This window comes from Narcine bancroftii, chromosome 4 (genome assembly GCF_036971445.1).
Source record: "Narcine bancroftii isolate sNarBan1 chromosome 4, sNarBan1.hap1, whole genome shotgun sequence".
Lineage (NCBI taxonomy): Eukaryota > Metazoa > Chordata > Chondrichthyes > Torpediniformes > Narcinidae > Narcine > Narcine bancroftii.
The window spans coordinates 124,147,362-124,164,072 of NC_091472.1; the positions used below are offsets into that span (position 1 = coordinate 124,147,362).

The 16,711-nt window shown below is 41.8% G+C and overlaps 1 protein-coding gene across 1 annotated transcript in view; it reads right to left on the reverse strand.

Annotated features, from left to right (window-relative positions):
• myo1ha (myosin IHa) overlaps positions 1-16,711 on the reverse strand; it is an 86,444-nt gene that overhangs the window by 53,632 nt on the left and 16,101 nt on the right. Inside the window, exons 7-15 of the mRNA XM_069932707.1 lie at positions 16,045-16,158; positions 13,126-13,197; positions 12,436-12,555; positions 11,633-11,700; positions 8,530-8,635; positions 6,413-6,493; positions 5,427-5,518; positions 2,946-3,040; positions 1,394-1,440 (exon numbers count right to left, since the gene is read on the reverse strand). Of these exons, the coding sequence (XP_069788808.1) occupies positions 1,394-1,440; positions 2,946-3,040; positions 5,427-5,518; positions 6,413-6,493; positions 8,530-8,635; positions 11,633-11,700; positions 12,436-12,555; positions 13,126-13,197; positions 16,045-16,158 (795 nt within the window). The remainder of the gene's footprint in view (positions 1-1,393; positions 1,441-2,945; positions 3,041-5,426; positions 5,519-6,412; positions 6,494-8,529; positions 8,636-11,632; positions 11,701-12,435; positions 12,556-13,125; positions 13,198-16,044; positions 16,159-16,711) is intronic.

Below are 16,711 nucleotides of genomic sequence, written 5' to 3' on the forward strand. Positions count from 1 at the left end.
GCTCTTTCAGTACTGCATCAAAGATCACATGACTTTATTCCAGAGGATGAATGGGCAAATTATTCACAATTTATCTTTAGAACAACATCACTGTAAAACAGCTAATCTGGTCATTCACATATTGGTATTTGTGGGAGCTTGCTGTGTACCAGCTGTGACTCATCATCACTCTGTCTTCATGTCAAAAGACTGCAGATGCTGGAATCGAGGCTTGTTTTTGCTTTCGCGGCACAGTTATTTCATTGCCCGCGAATTACCTTATTCTCAAAAGGAAGTGAAGTTGCCTTTCTACACCATCTGTTTTGTCCTTGAGAATTAAGGGTGTCAGAGCAGGATGCACTGAGTTCTGCACTTCAAAGCATCTCTTAAGATGCTGCAAACAATTGAGGCAACATGAAACTTCCATAAGGAATGAGCAAGACTAATCTCTTTCCTACCTCACCATCCATTTTAGTGTACTTCGGCAGAAAGTCCAGTCCAAGGCATCAACATGGATTGCCTGCAAAGACTCAGGGCTAGCAGGAAGCTCTTACAGTAGTTGAATTGCATGAAACAAGGCCCATCTCTAACACTGTTCTACCCCACCTGTGGGGATGGATGCTCCATGACCAAATAATGTAAAACCTGAGGAAACTCTGGTCAATCATGGATTTTAAAAAAAACTTTTCAGCTAAAACACGATTGAGAACCATTTCTATTCGATTTCTGAGAATCCTCAAGATTCACTGAATATTCTGCCCTATTGTAGCATCACATTTCTTTTTCACGAACTGCAATGTGAATATTTATTTTATCATTGATATTTAGCTTATATTTGTATATTTTATATATTTTTTCTGGTGTGGTCGTTTAATTTATATAATGTGTTGTTTTGCTGGTGTTTTTGGTACCTAATATAGCTTCAGCAAGCACATATTTCAGTAAATGTGTATGTTATATTTGTGTGTATGACAATAAACTCTTATTGCATCTCATCCTCTTTAAATACAATTTGCTAATTTACCGCTGGAGGCACATGAATACAAGTCATAGAGTTAACTTTTGTTTTCCCATTCACTCCCCTTATCCCCTGGACTGACCACTGACTTTCTCCAAGCATCCTTCATTAAAGAGACAATCATTCAGAAGAAGTATGAATAACCTGTCTGTTTAGCCGCGTGCCCCCCCCCCACCCACCCTAATTCCACAACAACTCTCACAAAGGATCTTGCAGACAATGATAGCTTCTCCCAACTTGCATTCTCCTATTTCCTTTATTGCTAAACCTGAAGACCTCTTGCCATCTAACCGTAGGGTACCGCTGAGATGGTCTTAGAATGTATGCCGTAAATGATTCACGGTTGGAAGGTAACATGTATACCTCAAAGTATTTTTTTCTCTGGGTGGAGCTTACCTCTTTTAGATTCCTGTACAGGAGATCATTATTTTTATCCAGAAACCCTGGAAGAAAGGGAAAGAAATATCCTCTTAGAATTGGAATAATCATATTTTAATTTTTTAAGCTAATCAGGAAGGAAATCTCTGACACCAGCAGGTATATTCACCCACAAGGTAAAGGCAGTGTCTTAGAGTCAAGTCATATAGCATGGAACAGGCCCTTCAGCCCAGCTTGACCATGCTAACAAAAATGATATCCTGGGAAAGTTAATTATGTATCAAATTGAATTTTTACCATTAAGTTTAACTGTTTCGAGGAAGTGCATTGCCATTACTTGGAAATCAAATGCCGATATAGGAATGGAGAGATGGCATGCTGAATTGTGTTCTTGAATTCCACTTGAGAAAATAACTTATAAGTTGCATAATAAATATCATTCTTTTTGAAAATATGGAGCCCATACCCACAATCTGTTAGTTTGAAAATTTGAAGGACTCTCTGAAAACTCGCCACACTGGGAACCCTTAGCTTCAGTGCTATGTGAAGTGAGATTTTTTTTTTCTTTTTTGGCATTCTCCTTACTTATACATTTTTATTTATTGATTTTAGGGTGCCAGGCAACAGTGGCTAACAGCCACAAACTCAAAAATGGACTCTTATGACTGGTGATGGGGGGAGACCAGCAGGATGACTGGAAAGGGGTGGGGGTGGATACGGCAGCACAATTCGGGTGGGCTTAAATTCTGTTTTCCTTGTTCCTGAATCATGACATATATGCATCTGTTCCGCGACTCGGCTGTAAAGTGGTATGAAATCTTGGACCCCAACTATCACGTTCTATCGAGGTTTTAGTGTGTGTGTGTGTGTGTGTGTGTGTGTGTGTGTGTGTGTGTGTGTGTGTGTGTGTGTGTGTGTGTGTGTGTGTGTGTGTGTGTGTGTGTGTATGAGTGACATATGTATTATGTATATATATCACACACACACATATATATATATCACTTATGTATTTTTAAAAATTTATCCATTAATAATTGTAGAGATGGTTTTAAAATACTGAAATAAAATATTTTTAAAAAGCTAGTATCCTGGGCTAGTCCCACTTGCCTGCAATTGGCCCAAACCCATCCAAGCCCTTCCTATCCATACATTTGTCCAAAGGATTCTTAAATATCAAAATTCTCTGGTACAGCATGGAATTGGACCCTTCAGACCACTGTGTCCATGCTGTCCATCAAGGACCTGTATACACTAATGCTATGCTAATTCCATTTTGTTCTCTCCAGCTTTTCTTCAACTCCTCCAAATTCTATGATTTGCCTGCACACTAAGGGCAATTTATAGTGGCCATTAATCCTACCAACCTGCACATCTTTGGAAAGCTGGTAAAACGAGGTCACCCAGGTGAAACTCAGTCAATCACAGGGATAATGTGGAAACTCCCATGCAGAGGTGGGGAATGACCTCAGGTCACTGGACCTGTGAGTCTATTCAGATGGTGGTACTAGGTTGGACTCAAGGAGGATTCGGCATGTGAGGTCTTGCTCTCAGTGCACAGCTCCTGACTCACCTATTACATTGTAAGTCACTTCTCCTGCATAGTGCAACAGCCTGAAGTCACCCCTGCACATAGTCTTCCTTGTTTTCTGATCAGCCAGCTTGTGTCTGCAAAGTACAGCACAGCAAAAAAATAACCTCAGCTGGAATGCACCCTCTGCAAACTCCACAACACAGTGCACTCTCTGTGAGGTTTTTGTTCCAATGGAAATTTTCCCGAGATGCCTGTCAACGGAAGAGCCACATGCAAATTCATCTCAGGTGACATTTTTACCTCAGGGGTTTGCAAATCTGTCGCATTTATAGCCCAAGAGTTATAGATTTGGACAGCTCAGGCCATTCAGCCCTTCACATCCATTCACCCACATTCAGTTTATGCCTTCCAGCACTCACAGAACAACCATGCTTTGAAGATCTTGGTCTTTATGAAGCTTGTACAACCAGCATAGTGCTGCTCTAATGCAATTAAAAAAAGCAGGAAAACAATTTTGGGATCCCTTTTGAGATCCATCACTTATTTTCAATACAATTTAAAGATTCTTGGTCACGAGTTCCCGAAGATGCTAATTTTAGATATGAATTAAATCAGCTTTACACCAGTCTTCCTTTTAGCTCTGGGGCAGCTATGAACTTCTCATGAAGACATCCTCTAGTAAATTCACCCAATCATCATGGGGCAGGTCAAGCTGACGGTTGAACCCCTTCAGATGAATGGAAAAAATTGTCTAACAAGAGAAAGTTACATACATTTTTATGTGATTTAATTAAATTTATTAGATATTTTAATTAATTTTAAGTGTGGGTATGAGCTTTTTAAAATTCTCACAACAATTTGAATTGTTTTCACATTACTTGTAGTTTATACAGGCCCTGTATGATTTTGAGTGCTTTTGAATCTCATTCAATAACAGCAGCAGCTTTGACAGCCAGTGATCTTGGAGGCGGGGCCTCCTGGATAACAAAGACCTCACTAGGAAATGGCCTGTCACTGGAAGCTTCTACTCAGGACTGCACTTGCAAGGAGCAGTGCAGACTGGAGACAAGTAGACTCTGAACTGGTCGAGCCTGAGCCGATTTGAATCCAGTTCATCCTATTGAAGGATCTGGACATCACGGGTTACTTCTCTGTGTACCTGAGTGCAACCGCCCCTTGGTGAAAGATAATTAGTAACATCCAGCATGAGTTGCTAGAAGAATGATCAAGCCGTGCTCAGCCATTACGGTGGACTATTAATCCAGACATTCGTCTGTTCCAGACAACCAAACTTCATTTTCAAATCTCTTTTATTGAGAATGTTCCTTTCCCCATGACGTCAAATAAATCTTTGAAATTTACTCCAGTGTCTCTGTATCTTTCTTAAGTTAGAACATAGAATATTACTGCACGTAGAGGCACTTTGGCCCAGGATGTGGTGCTGACCTATGTAAACCTACTCCACAATGATCTGACCCTTCCCTACCTCACACCCATAATCTATTTTTCTTCCATCCATGTGCTATCTAAGAGTCTTTTGAATGTCCCTATGGTGCCAGCCTCCATCACCACCCCAGCAATGCATTCCAGACACCAGCACTCTGAGTAAAAAAAAAACTTACCTCTGAAATCTCCCCTGAACTTTCCTTTTTAAAATATCTTTTTGAGTTTAACAAAAAAAACATACACACATATTAATCTAATACATGGGATGAAATATAAGAAAAGACAGATCATTTGTACTTCTCAAATAATACCTTGACATACATGGTATAAATTATGTGTAGCCTTCTCAAACAAATCAATTTTCAAAATATTTGAAAAAAAGAAAAATCTCTCCCTCTAAACAAGGTTAATTTGTATAATTAATATACATAGGAAACGAATGATGACATTCGGAAACCAGACAAGACTGTTCAGCAGCATCTCCCCTGAACTTTCCTCCACTCACCTTAGACCAATGTCCTCTGGTATTTGCTATTGTTGCCCTGGGTTTAAAAAAAAAGGTGTTGCTTCCCACCCTTTCTAAGCCCCTCAAAATCTTAGATACTTCTATTAAGTCGCCTTTCATCCTTTGTCACTCCAAAGAGCCTCAGCTCTATCAACTTTGTTCTCCAATCAAGGCAATATTCTGGTAAATCTTCTCTTCCTCTGCTCTATATCTTCTGTAATGAGGCAACAAGAAATGAACGCAATGCACCAAGTGTGATCTAACCATGGTCTTACAGAACTGCAACATTACCTTGCACTCTTGAACTCAGTCCCCTAATAAAGGCCAGCATACCATCCATTATTAATAAAATAATGTATGGTGAGCCAAGGCAGTTCTTTCTGCTCTGTACCAACTTCATAGAGACAGAAAAACTTCTACACCTCACTGTGTTGCAAAGGCCGCAAGTCATGTGGTATATTTCTTAAAAAGGAATAGTCCTCCCATAGCAAAGATTTTACACTTGTCAAGTGTGATACAGTCAGAGGATGTCAACAGAAGTTGTGGTCTCACACACCACAGGTACCCACGTTAGGAAGTGAGGATGGGCTCCCACTTTCTCCTCCAGCCTATCCAAAAATGTAAAATCGGTGGCTTCCCCAGGTCTCAGACATTCTTCATCCTTCCAGAGAAGAGAAAAACAAAATCACTCAATACTTCTGCCATTATGTTAGAATAAAGTCATGGTTACACTGTTGGAATGCCAGTTAGTACTGTGGACTCCTGATCCAGCGAAACTACACCCCAGCATTCAGGAGTTCAAATTCAAGCAAATAAATAAAGCAGAATTACATATCTGACTCTTGTCCCACAGCTGTGTAATCCTGTTTCCCTTATTATAGTGGAGTAATTACCATTTTTTCAAGTTCTGAGTTCCAGCTTAAGCCTAAATTTATAAAATATTTTCCTCACACCCCAAGAGAGTTGCCCCTCAGGCATTAACGTTGGTTTCAATTGGATTAATATATGTATATTCATTAAAATGTCAAAGGCAGTTCCATGCACATTTTTTTATAAATTTAAATTTAGACCTATAGCCCGGTAACAGGCCATTTTAGCCCATGGGTCTGTTCTGCTCAATTTACATCCAATTAACCTACACCCCAGGCACGTTTTGAAGAGTGGGAGGAAACTGGAGCCCCCAGGGAAAACCCACGCAGACACAGGGAGAACATACAAACTCCTTACAGACAGCGTGGAATTCGAAACCTGGTCCCGATCACTGGTGCTGTAAAGGCGTTGCACTAACCGCTATGCCGACCATGCCGCCCCATGTCCTCTCATAGGCAGGAGAATGATATTGGAGTCAGTGAATGGGATCATAGGAATTAATTACAACTGGAAGTGACTTAAAATAAAAATATATATCACTCTTAATTCATTTGAAAAGAACTCAGAAATTGTTAGATACACAGGAACCTCAGAGGACTTTGCCTGATACTGCAAAATAAACAGAAAATTAAATCACAGTTGTTGTTATAAGATTGTCGTGCAGTGAAAGGGCTGAATTTCTTACCAGGATAGAGATAATTCCTTTGTGTTTTTCTTCCACAAGGTCGCAGATGATCTTGTTGTTGAAGTATTGGATTGGCTCCCACTGTTTTAAAAAGAATAACAAGGTCATGTAGTGACATCTACAATGAATTAGGGTGACCCTAGTTCAGTTGAAGGCCACTTCTGCCAATAGGCTGGTTTAGCTGCACAGACACCATCTACATCCTAGGAAAAGCAACCAACATAGTGAAGGACTCATTACACCCTGGACACAGTCTCCTCCTTTCTCCCGTAAGGGAGAAGGTTCAAGAATGTGAAAGCACACACCAACAGGCTTAAAGGCAGTTTCTTCTCTGCAGTCATCGGACTCCTGAATGAACCCCACAACTATGCTATCTTGATGCCCTTGCTCGGTACTAATTGATCTTTCTTTTCATTGCATCTCTAAACTCTATAAATTGTGTTACTTATGAATATTAGAGATAACCTTTTAGCCTGCTTGCAGAAGAATTCTTTTCACTGTATTAGTTATAATGTGACAAATAAACAAATTAAATTATTTATACAGACCCACCCTGCTGCCCTACAATTTATTTCTCTCTAATTATTATTCCTCTATAAATTAATATTTATTCTACTTTTGTTGTATTTTCAGGCATTGCATTCATAATCACAACATTAAGATATGCCTTTAATTTCATGGTTTGGGTCTGCTCCAGAGGTTTGTGGGGTACATTACAGCAACGAGGTGAAAATGCACATTGCTGGGGCACTGGCATCTGCCCTGGAGAGACAACACACAGTTTTCATGTTATGGAGTGTCCAACTGTGGGCTGGCACATTGCAGAGGCGACCTTCCGGAAATGTCAGTGCAATTGCATGCCTGGGAATCTCAGCAGGTTATGCAGAGCGTCACTCAGCAACTCAGCAGGGTGCATGACCTGCTGAGTTTCGCCAGCACTTCTGTGTACTGCACTAGACCCCAACATCTACAGACTTTTTTCCTTTCCTTCAGGGAAGTCCAACTGAAGTACATATAACACTTAAAGACAGTCAAGCAAGACATTCTGTATATGTCAGGGTCAAGTGCAATTCACAAATATGCTGGAAAAACTCAACAGGTCACACAGCATCCTTAGGACAAAGTAAAGGGTCTGGGCCTGAAACGCTGGGTACCCTTTACTTCTGCTTTATGCCGCACGACCTGCTGAGTTTCTCCAGCACATTTGTGTAAACACTTAAATTCATTTTGAGAAACCAAGATTGAAAATCGAACAGGTAACTTTGTCCACAGACATGAAATAAAAAAAAATTGAATTTATATTTCATCTTTCATTTTTCAGGGATTTGTCAATAAATCATTTCTGTTGTAAATTATAGCTGAACTTTTTTTTGAATAACTAAACAAAATTGAATTTTAGCGATCAATGAGAAGCTGGAGGGACAGTGTGGGTCGAGCAACATCCAGCGAGAGGTAGATGATGGGTCCTGATCTGAAATGTTGACTGTCCATTTCTATCCACGGATGCTGCCTGAACCATTGACTTCCTCTAACTTCTCATTGATTGGATTCCAATGTCTGCAGTTTGTGTGTTTTTCTGAAATGTAGCAATGCAACCAGTGCAAACACCATTATTAGCTATTTTATGAGATAAGTTCCTCCACCTGAGCCCAGCTTTTGAGGCAGATGGACCAATGCAAACTTGCAACCACACAAGTATGGATGATAAATCATCGATAATCGTGTGAATGACATTGCCACAATGTGTCAGGCTGTAAGGTGGAGAATAATTATTGGAAATTTCTCATGGGGGTGGAAGTCACCTTGATCCATGGTGATTAATGAGTCATTGAGTCTGTTTAATTTTTTAAAAAATGTATAGGCACAGCATGGTAACAGCCCCTTCCAGCCATGAGCAAAGACACCCAAATTAATCTATACACTCCATAAGCCTTTAGAATGTGAGAGGAAACGGGAGCATCAGAGGAAGCCAGACACGAGGAGAACGTACAAACTCCTCGCAGACACTGTTAGATATGTACCTGGATTGCTGGTGCTGTAATGGCGTTGTGCTAACCTCTACACTAACTCAACTGGAACTGTGCTGTTTAAATTAATGCAAGAGAATGGACTGGTACCTGGATTCCTTCCACTTTGTATTCCTCCTGCTCTGATTTCAGGGTCAATTCAATCAGCAGTTGCTGCAGCTTCTCATTACAGTAATTAATACAGAATTGCTCAAAACTGGAGAAAAAGAAAACATTCATGATTGAATTCCAAGTGATAGAACAATGTTTCATTGAAGTTTTCTAGTCTGAATTACTTTGGCATCATTCTCTATTCTCCTAGCTTCCTAATAGATATTGCTTGAACTCAAATAGCAAATGATTCCCTTTAATATCTGTGGATTGAGTTGCCTCTTCATTTTATCTGGGGGGGGGGGGGGCACATCATTCACATGCCTGACACCAGACTCCTGGATCAGACACTCTATTCTGAGCACTGCCATGGACGGAGACTGGTGGACAGAGGAAAAAAATTATGGATGTGGTTAAAGTCTTGAAGAACTGTAACATCATGATCAACTCATGAACCTCAAGGGAATGCACTAGGAGCACTCAGACACCCATAGCAAGTAAGGAGCAAAAAACCCAATTTGTCCACTCTTTCAGCCACTACCTACCACATCTGTAGGGGAGTCTGCAGCCCTCATAGAACCTCATCAGTCACCCCAAACCCCACAAAACCTCAACTCAAAAGAGACTTCCTGAATAGAATGAGATGTGGTCAATGTTTGGCTTGGTGTGTGTGCGCGCGCGCGCACTGTGGATGGCCACATGCATGTGCGTCTGTGTTTTCTATTCCCCACACAGTTGTTCTCTTTCTCTCATCTTGCTCTCATTAAGACATGTTCTAATCTTACAGCCTTCAGTGCTTTGTGTGATGACCATATATTCTACATAGCTTATAGAGTGGTGACTGGTTATTTGATAATAGGACAGTACATCTACCCAACTCTTAGCATTAGCTGATGACCCAGGTGAATATTTTCAAGACCAGGTTCAGGAGGAAAACACCTCACTGATCTCCCTCTCTCTCCCCACCCCCCCTCCCCCAGCTCCCCACCTCCCCCCCCCCCCCCCCCCCCCCAGCCTCCCCCACTACTTCTGAGCTGAGGATGCAGAGGCAAGACACATCTCCTGTCTCTACCTCTGCTGTAAGAAAACATGCTCCAGGAGCTGGGGATTCCTCTCCCATTGGCTCAGTTACAAACTGAAGCTCCATGGCAGTGTGAGTAATCAAGGGGATAGAATCGAGTGTTCAATGATTACAGGATTACAGTTACTCCCACAGCTAATGTATCTTGAGTAGCCATGTACTGAGGTGTCATGTTCACTGAATGCATGAGAGGAGGTACTCAGCCTGTTGTTACTGTACCAGTGACAGATGTATGAAGAAAAATGGATATTCACCAGCATCTCTGCAAGAAAGGATTTGCAGCCATGTTGCTTGAACTGGAGGATGAGTTATAAGGAGACATTGGATAGGCTAGCATTGCTTTCCCCTGAGCGAATGAGGCTGAGTGGGAACCTTAGAGGTTTATCAAAATATGAAGAACAATAAATAGGGTAGAGAAATCTAAACCTAGAGCCCATAGGATTAAGGTGAGAGGGGAAAGGTTTGAAGGGATCTGAGGAGCAAGTTTTATTTTACACAGAGGGTGGGTGTAATGGAACATGGTGGTGTAGGTGAGTAATATGTAATGCTTAAAAGACATTTGGATAGGGGAAGTACATTGGAATCCGGGGAAGTCTATTGGCATGGATCGAAAATTGGTTGTCTGACAGGAGGCAGAGAGTCGGGATAAGTGGGAGTTTTTCAGGTTGGCAGAGAGTGGTAAGTGGGGTGCCGCAGGGGTCAGTGCTAGGCCCACAACTGTTCATCATTTACATTGATGACTTGGAGGAGGGGACAAAATGTGGTGTAGCTAAGTTTGCGGATGACACCAAATTGAGTGGAAGAGCAAATTGAAATGAGGATGTGGAGAGTCTGCAGAGGGATAGAGTTAAGCTGGATGAGTGGGCAAAGGTCTGGCAGATGGAGTACAATGTTAGTAAGTGAGAGGTTATCCACTTTGGAAAGAAAAATGAAAGAGCTGAATATTATTTCAAGGGTGAAAAACTACAGCATGCTGTTGTGCAGGGGGACTTGGAGTGCTTGTGCATGAATCGCAAAAGGTTAGGTTGCAGGTGCAGCAGGTTATTAAGAAGGCAAATGGAATGTTGGCCTTCATCGCTAGAGGAATTGAATTCAGGAGTAGGGAGGTAATGTTGCAACTGTATAAGGTACTGGTGAGACCGCACCTGGATAATAGTGTCCAGTTCTGGTCTCCATATTTGAGGAAGGATATACTGGCTTTGGAGACGGTCCAGAGGAGGTTTACTAGGTTGATCCCTGGGATGGATTGACTTATGATGAAAGATTAAATCGTCTAGGATTGTATTCGCTCGAGTTCAGAAGAATGAGAGGAGATCTTATAGAAACATATAGGATTATGAAGGGTATGGATAGGATAGATGTAGGAAGGTTTTTTGAGCTGGCCGGGGAAACTAAAACGAGAGGACACAGTCTCAAGATTCGGGGGAGTAGATTTAGGACAGAGATGAGGAAAAATAGTTTTTCCCAGAGAGTAGTGAATGTTTGGAATTCTCTAACCAGGGAAGTGGTTGAGGCTGCCTCATTAAACATATTTAAAATTCAGTTAGATAAATTTTTACATGATAGAGGAATTAGGGGACATGGGGAGAAGGCAGGTAGGTGGAGTTAGGTCATAAATTAGATCAGCCATGATCTTATTGAATGGCAGAGCAGGCTCGATGGGCCATTTTTGGCCTACTCCTGTTCCTACTTCCTATGTTCCTATGTTTACATAGGTAGAAAAGAGTGCAGAGGGGTTTGGGCTGACACAGGCAGATGGAATTAGTGGAGATAGGCATCTTGATCGGAATGGTTAGGTTAAACCAATCGGCCTCCTCTTGTTCACCTTGTTCTGTTCATCCTTCATTGTATGGAAGCAGGACACAGTGATTCGAGTTGTACTTGAGTTCAATGTTGGCTGCAGTTGCTCAAAATTAACAAAAAAAAAGGATTTTGAAAAATGACCAGGTGCATGACGTTTCTCTCCTGACCTTGTTGCTGTTAAACTTCCTTTAAAGGGTGTGGGGAATCAAAAATTCTTACCTGTTCACATCAAAAACTTCAAATCCATAGATATCCAATAGTCCAATCACTGTTTTTCTGCTAGGGTCCTACAACAAAGTGAAGAGATCATCAATTGCTCTAAGTCTCTCAGTGAAGGTAGCTGAATCTGAACTAGGAAATCGAGACTTAGTTGGCCATCTCAGCTTGGAATCAGTGGGAAGGAGGTTAAAAATATCCATGCAGCAGTAGTCAGTCACTTGAGGGTTGTGCTCTCGTCTGGCAGGGAGGAGGCTGCCTTGTTGTGAATCAAACATCTGGCTGCGAGTTCAAGGATTCCGAACAGGTTGATAGGATAGTTAAGAAGGCCTATGGGATGCTGGTCTTCATTAGCTGGGAAATTGTGTTCAAGAGTCAAGAGGTCATGTGGCAACTCTACAAATCTCTGGTAAGACCACTCTTAGAATATTGTGTTCAGTTCTGGTCACTTGATTATAGGAAAGTGCTTCTCCTCCTCCTCCTGTGTTGTGGGTAGAACTAGTCACAGCAATTCCTATTAGTGGACTTGTTAACGTCAGACCTGATGTTTCTAGTTTGTGGTGCCAATGAAAGGCAAACTTTTACCTTAGGTCTCCAAGTAGAAAAACCATCCATTCTAAAACCTTGGACTAACACAGTAGCGGAATCAATAGAATGGGCCTTGAAATTCCGTACTGCCCAGTAGTGTTCAACATGTCATACAGTACCGGCAGGTTTATAACTCTGCCTCCATCCAACTTAGTGACAAGTGGGGATGAATTTCCAGGCAGAGAGATTTTTTAAATATAAAAAATGTTTTTCCTTACCTGATTAGCTAGTGATTCATTGATCTTGTTAACAAGCCAAGTGAATGTACGTCCATAAATGGCTTTTGCTAATGCATCGCGTGCACAGAATGCCTGTTCAACACTCAGAGGGCTCAGAACCTTCCAAAGGAAAACCCAAAATGTACATTAATAGCCATTTAAGGAGTGTTATTCCCTCTTCCAATAACGTTCTCTTTCTAATCTTGCTTGTTTGGTTTTCAGGGAAGTGGATCAACATTTTGATTTGAAATGAGAAGGATTAGGATAAATTGCTGCTCTGTAAAGCAGGAATGTGATGGCTAAAACTCCAAATCCTCAGGACCATGGGATTAGGTTAGGACAAAAACTGGGAATCCCAGTTTGGTCAGTCCAATTCCTGTTAGTTGACCCTTAGTCAGTCCTAAAGCTGGAAGCAGGAAATACAACCGCATTTCTAGTCAGACAGGTATCCAAATTAAAACAAGATTTTAATCTTAAAAATTCTTTTCAGGTCTCTCAGTGTCTTGATCACCATTCTCAAGCATTTGCATCCCCTTTCTCTGCTTTAATTGACCTGAATTATTAACCCTGTTTCCCTCGCCAGAGATACTGGCCGACCTGGTGAATAGTTCCAGCACTTGCTGGTTATACTTTGGATTTCTAGCACTTTGTTCAACTGCAGCACAGTTTCAGAAGCCACATATCAGTTACCTCGTCGGCTTTTGCTTCAATCTTCTTGTAGGTCAGACCCTCTTGCAGGACCAAGACATGGATACCCAGCAGCTACAGGCAGACCGTGAAGAAGGGTGAGATGAAACACACTGTCAACATGGAACGATCAATACATACTGCCTCATGAGACGCAAGAGCCCAGGGTATCAGGAGCAGGAGTAGGCCTGCCAGACCCTTGCCATTTAATATGAGGCCGGAGGCCTCAACTTCTCTTCTCCATCAGTTCCTCACAACCCTCAATTCCTTCATCTTTATTTATTTACTTCTAGCATCTGCAGCCCTGAATCTAGAGATTCACCATTCAAGAAATTCACCATTCAAGAAATTCTTGCATATTTTTGCTTTAAATGGCTTATACCCTTATATGGTAACCCCTGACCCCTGTTCAAGACTCTCTCACCATTGGAAATATCTTAATACCATCTTGTCATGCACTCTTATCATAAGATTTCTCCTCATTTTTCTAAACTCCAAAGCATGCGACCTAACTTCATCAGCTGCCTGTGACAGGACAGCATTTTCTTCCCAGGAATTAGCCCAGGAGTTTTTTTTTCTGGATTGCTTCCAAAGGCAACACCCAGAGTGCAGGAGGAACCCAGCAGGTCAGGCAGTCTGCCTAATGTTTTCCATCCAGCTGCCTGACCCACTGGGTTCCTCCAGCTCTCTGGATGTTGCTCCAGGTTTCCAGCAGGTGCAGACCTTGTGTTTACCTCCAATGGTAACATTTCCTTGTGTAGATAAGGGGGCCTAGGCTGCACACAGTCCTCCAGGTGTGACCTTGCGGCGCTTTCAATTAGAGCCAACAGACCAGGTCGGGATTAATAGGCTTTAGTCACTATAAATGAACAGGCGTACCTTACATGGCCCGATTCCAAGGCAGTACTGAGGGAGGGGATTGGGTGATATTGCCTTTATTAGGAGTCCAGAGGGGGGGGGAGGAGTTACAGTATCAGGGACTGACCAACCAGTACAATGCCTGTAATACAGTGTTCCACCACATACTCACTAGACACTCTGCACAATTCTAACAAAACTAAACTCCAACTCCCTACAATAAAGGCTGATGTGGCATTTTGTCCCCAAACTACTTGCTGCATCTGCCTCCTAACCCTTGGTAATTCATGCACAAGGACACTGTGTACTCCATTCATTTGCAGTCCCTCTTCATTTAATCAGGGGTGGCCAACCTTTTAATTTTTAATTTAGGCGTACAGCATGGTAACAGACCATTTTGGCCCACCAGTCCTTGCCACCCAATTAACCTACACCCCTGGTACATTCTCGTGGGCCAAAATGGCCTGTTACCGTGCTGTATGTCCAAATTAAAAACTAAAAGGTTGGCCACCTCTGATTTCGATGATAATGTACCTTTTGATTCTTCTTACTGAAGGCTTTCCCCACATTAAACACGATTACCCAGTTTCTAAAGACTTTCTCAACCTACCGACACCCTGTTGCAGAACCCCAAACTCTCCCACCTACGCTCATGTCATCATCCTGCTCATTAATGTACATAGTAAATATTTGAAGGCTTATTTCACTACTTACATCAGATCCATTTATTCTGAATTACTGTCTGCTGCGTGAAAACCAATCATCAATCCATGAATCCATCCCAACAACCCCCTCCCCCAACACACACAATACCAAGACCTCTTGTTTTGTGCACCAGCCTTTTGTCCACCACAGACAACATGTGGCCTCACATACCACTTACTTACAGCCTGATAGCACCATGCACACATTGCAGATTATTTTCCTTTTGCCTTCAGTTGTACTGGGATACTGAAGCCACTGTAGCACCTGCCCTGAAATCAGACAGTTTGGTAGGCCAGAAATCATGCATAGACCTTCTTGCCTCTGTCAGACTTAGCTTCAGAAAGAAAAGTGCCAGAGACTCAATGGCCATCATATAAGACCACCACAATTCCTTGTCATAAAACCACACAGCACCGGATCAGGCTCTGCTATGCTCACTGCACCTTTTTTTGCCCATCAACATGAAAACGAGTATGGGCCTAAGGTGGGATATCACCTGCATGAGGTCCTTAATCTTATCTGGCTGTCCAAGTGCCTTTTAAATGTTGTGATTGTATCTCATTCCACTACCTGCTCTGGCAGTATATTCCCAATATCCATGACTATCTGGATTAACAATTTACTCCTGAGGTCCGCTTTAAAACTTCTTCCTCTCTCCTTATACCTCTGGCCTTGGAAAAGAGATTCTTACTATTAATACAGAACACCACAGCACAGAAACAGGCCTATCAGCCCATCTAGTGTGTGCCAAACTATTATTCTGTTTCACCTCATTGACCTGCACCTGGACTCTAGCCCTCCAGACCCACCCCATCTATGTACTGTACTGATCTAATATTTTCTTAAATGTCAAAACAAGCCAAAGTCTCCACGTGAACTGGCAGCTTGCTCCACAATCCTCCCACTCTCTGCATGAAGAAGATCCACCTAAAGTTCCCTTCAAACACTTCATCTTTCACCCTTAACCCATATCTAGTTCTTATAGGACAAAATGCTTCATACTAGATGTGCAATTAATTAAACAGTGCCACGCTGTATATTAAGATAAAGTATTTTGCCCTGGGTGGTATTGCTCTTTACGTAAAATTAAGCATATTAGGAATCTTCTTAACTCAAACACACCAGCAGGGATTCAGCTCCTTAAACATAGCCATCTGTTCAATCAGATCTGATTATGTTGACTACAAAACCAAGGAAGGTTTTAAAATCTCAGTTCTGATATTTGATCCCAATCTTCAATCAGTGTTTGTGTGAAGAAATGTTCCCTGAAGGACTTGATCCTAACTCTCACCTTCTGGCCCCCCTCTTCGCAGCCCCTCATTTTTTCACCCCTCTGTCTATTTGCCCTGGCAGCTTTACCTTGGAGATCCATCTGATTTGCTTGTCGACGATGATGTTGGCACATCCTTGATTATCAGCAATGAACTGAATGTTTCCCATGTGCAAAACGCTGGCAATGACCTCCAACAGGTTCTGTGGGCAGATGCAGGTTAACAGTACTTGAAGAGATGCCATAAAATGGAACATTAACATACCTTATCAAGGGAAGACTGTTTATGTTCACCAGACCTCATCAGATCTAAGAAGCTGAACACCCAGCAATATGTAATAGGTTCAAGATTCCTTTTATTGTCACATAAAAATACAATATATATGATATGCTTCAACTTTTATCTGTTGTAACGCAAACAAAGAATCACCATGAGCATTGCCTGGTGCCCCTAACAATGAGAGAATAGCAATCAATATGAAATATAAGAACTTACTAGGTGTATGGATTGGTCATGATGTGTCTCCAACAATGCCCAAAGCACCACTTACAATGAAGTGTAACCCATGATTAGCTTGCGGATGGCAGACCACACAATTAATACAGAGACGAAAGAATTGAGGAGATGAATATTGGGAGCTCTCCCTGCCTTTTGAATATCAGCTGGGAATCTTTAGCATTAGTTGCCATGACAGCAGTAGTGTTCCCAGCTAGAAGATCTTACAGGGAAATAAAAGTTAGGTAACTGATGATGTA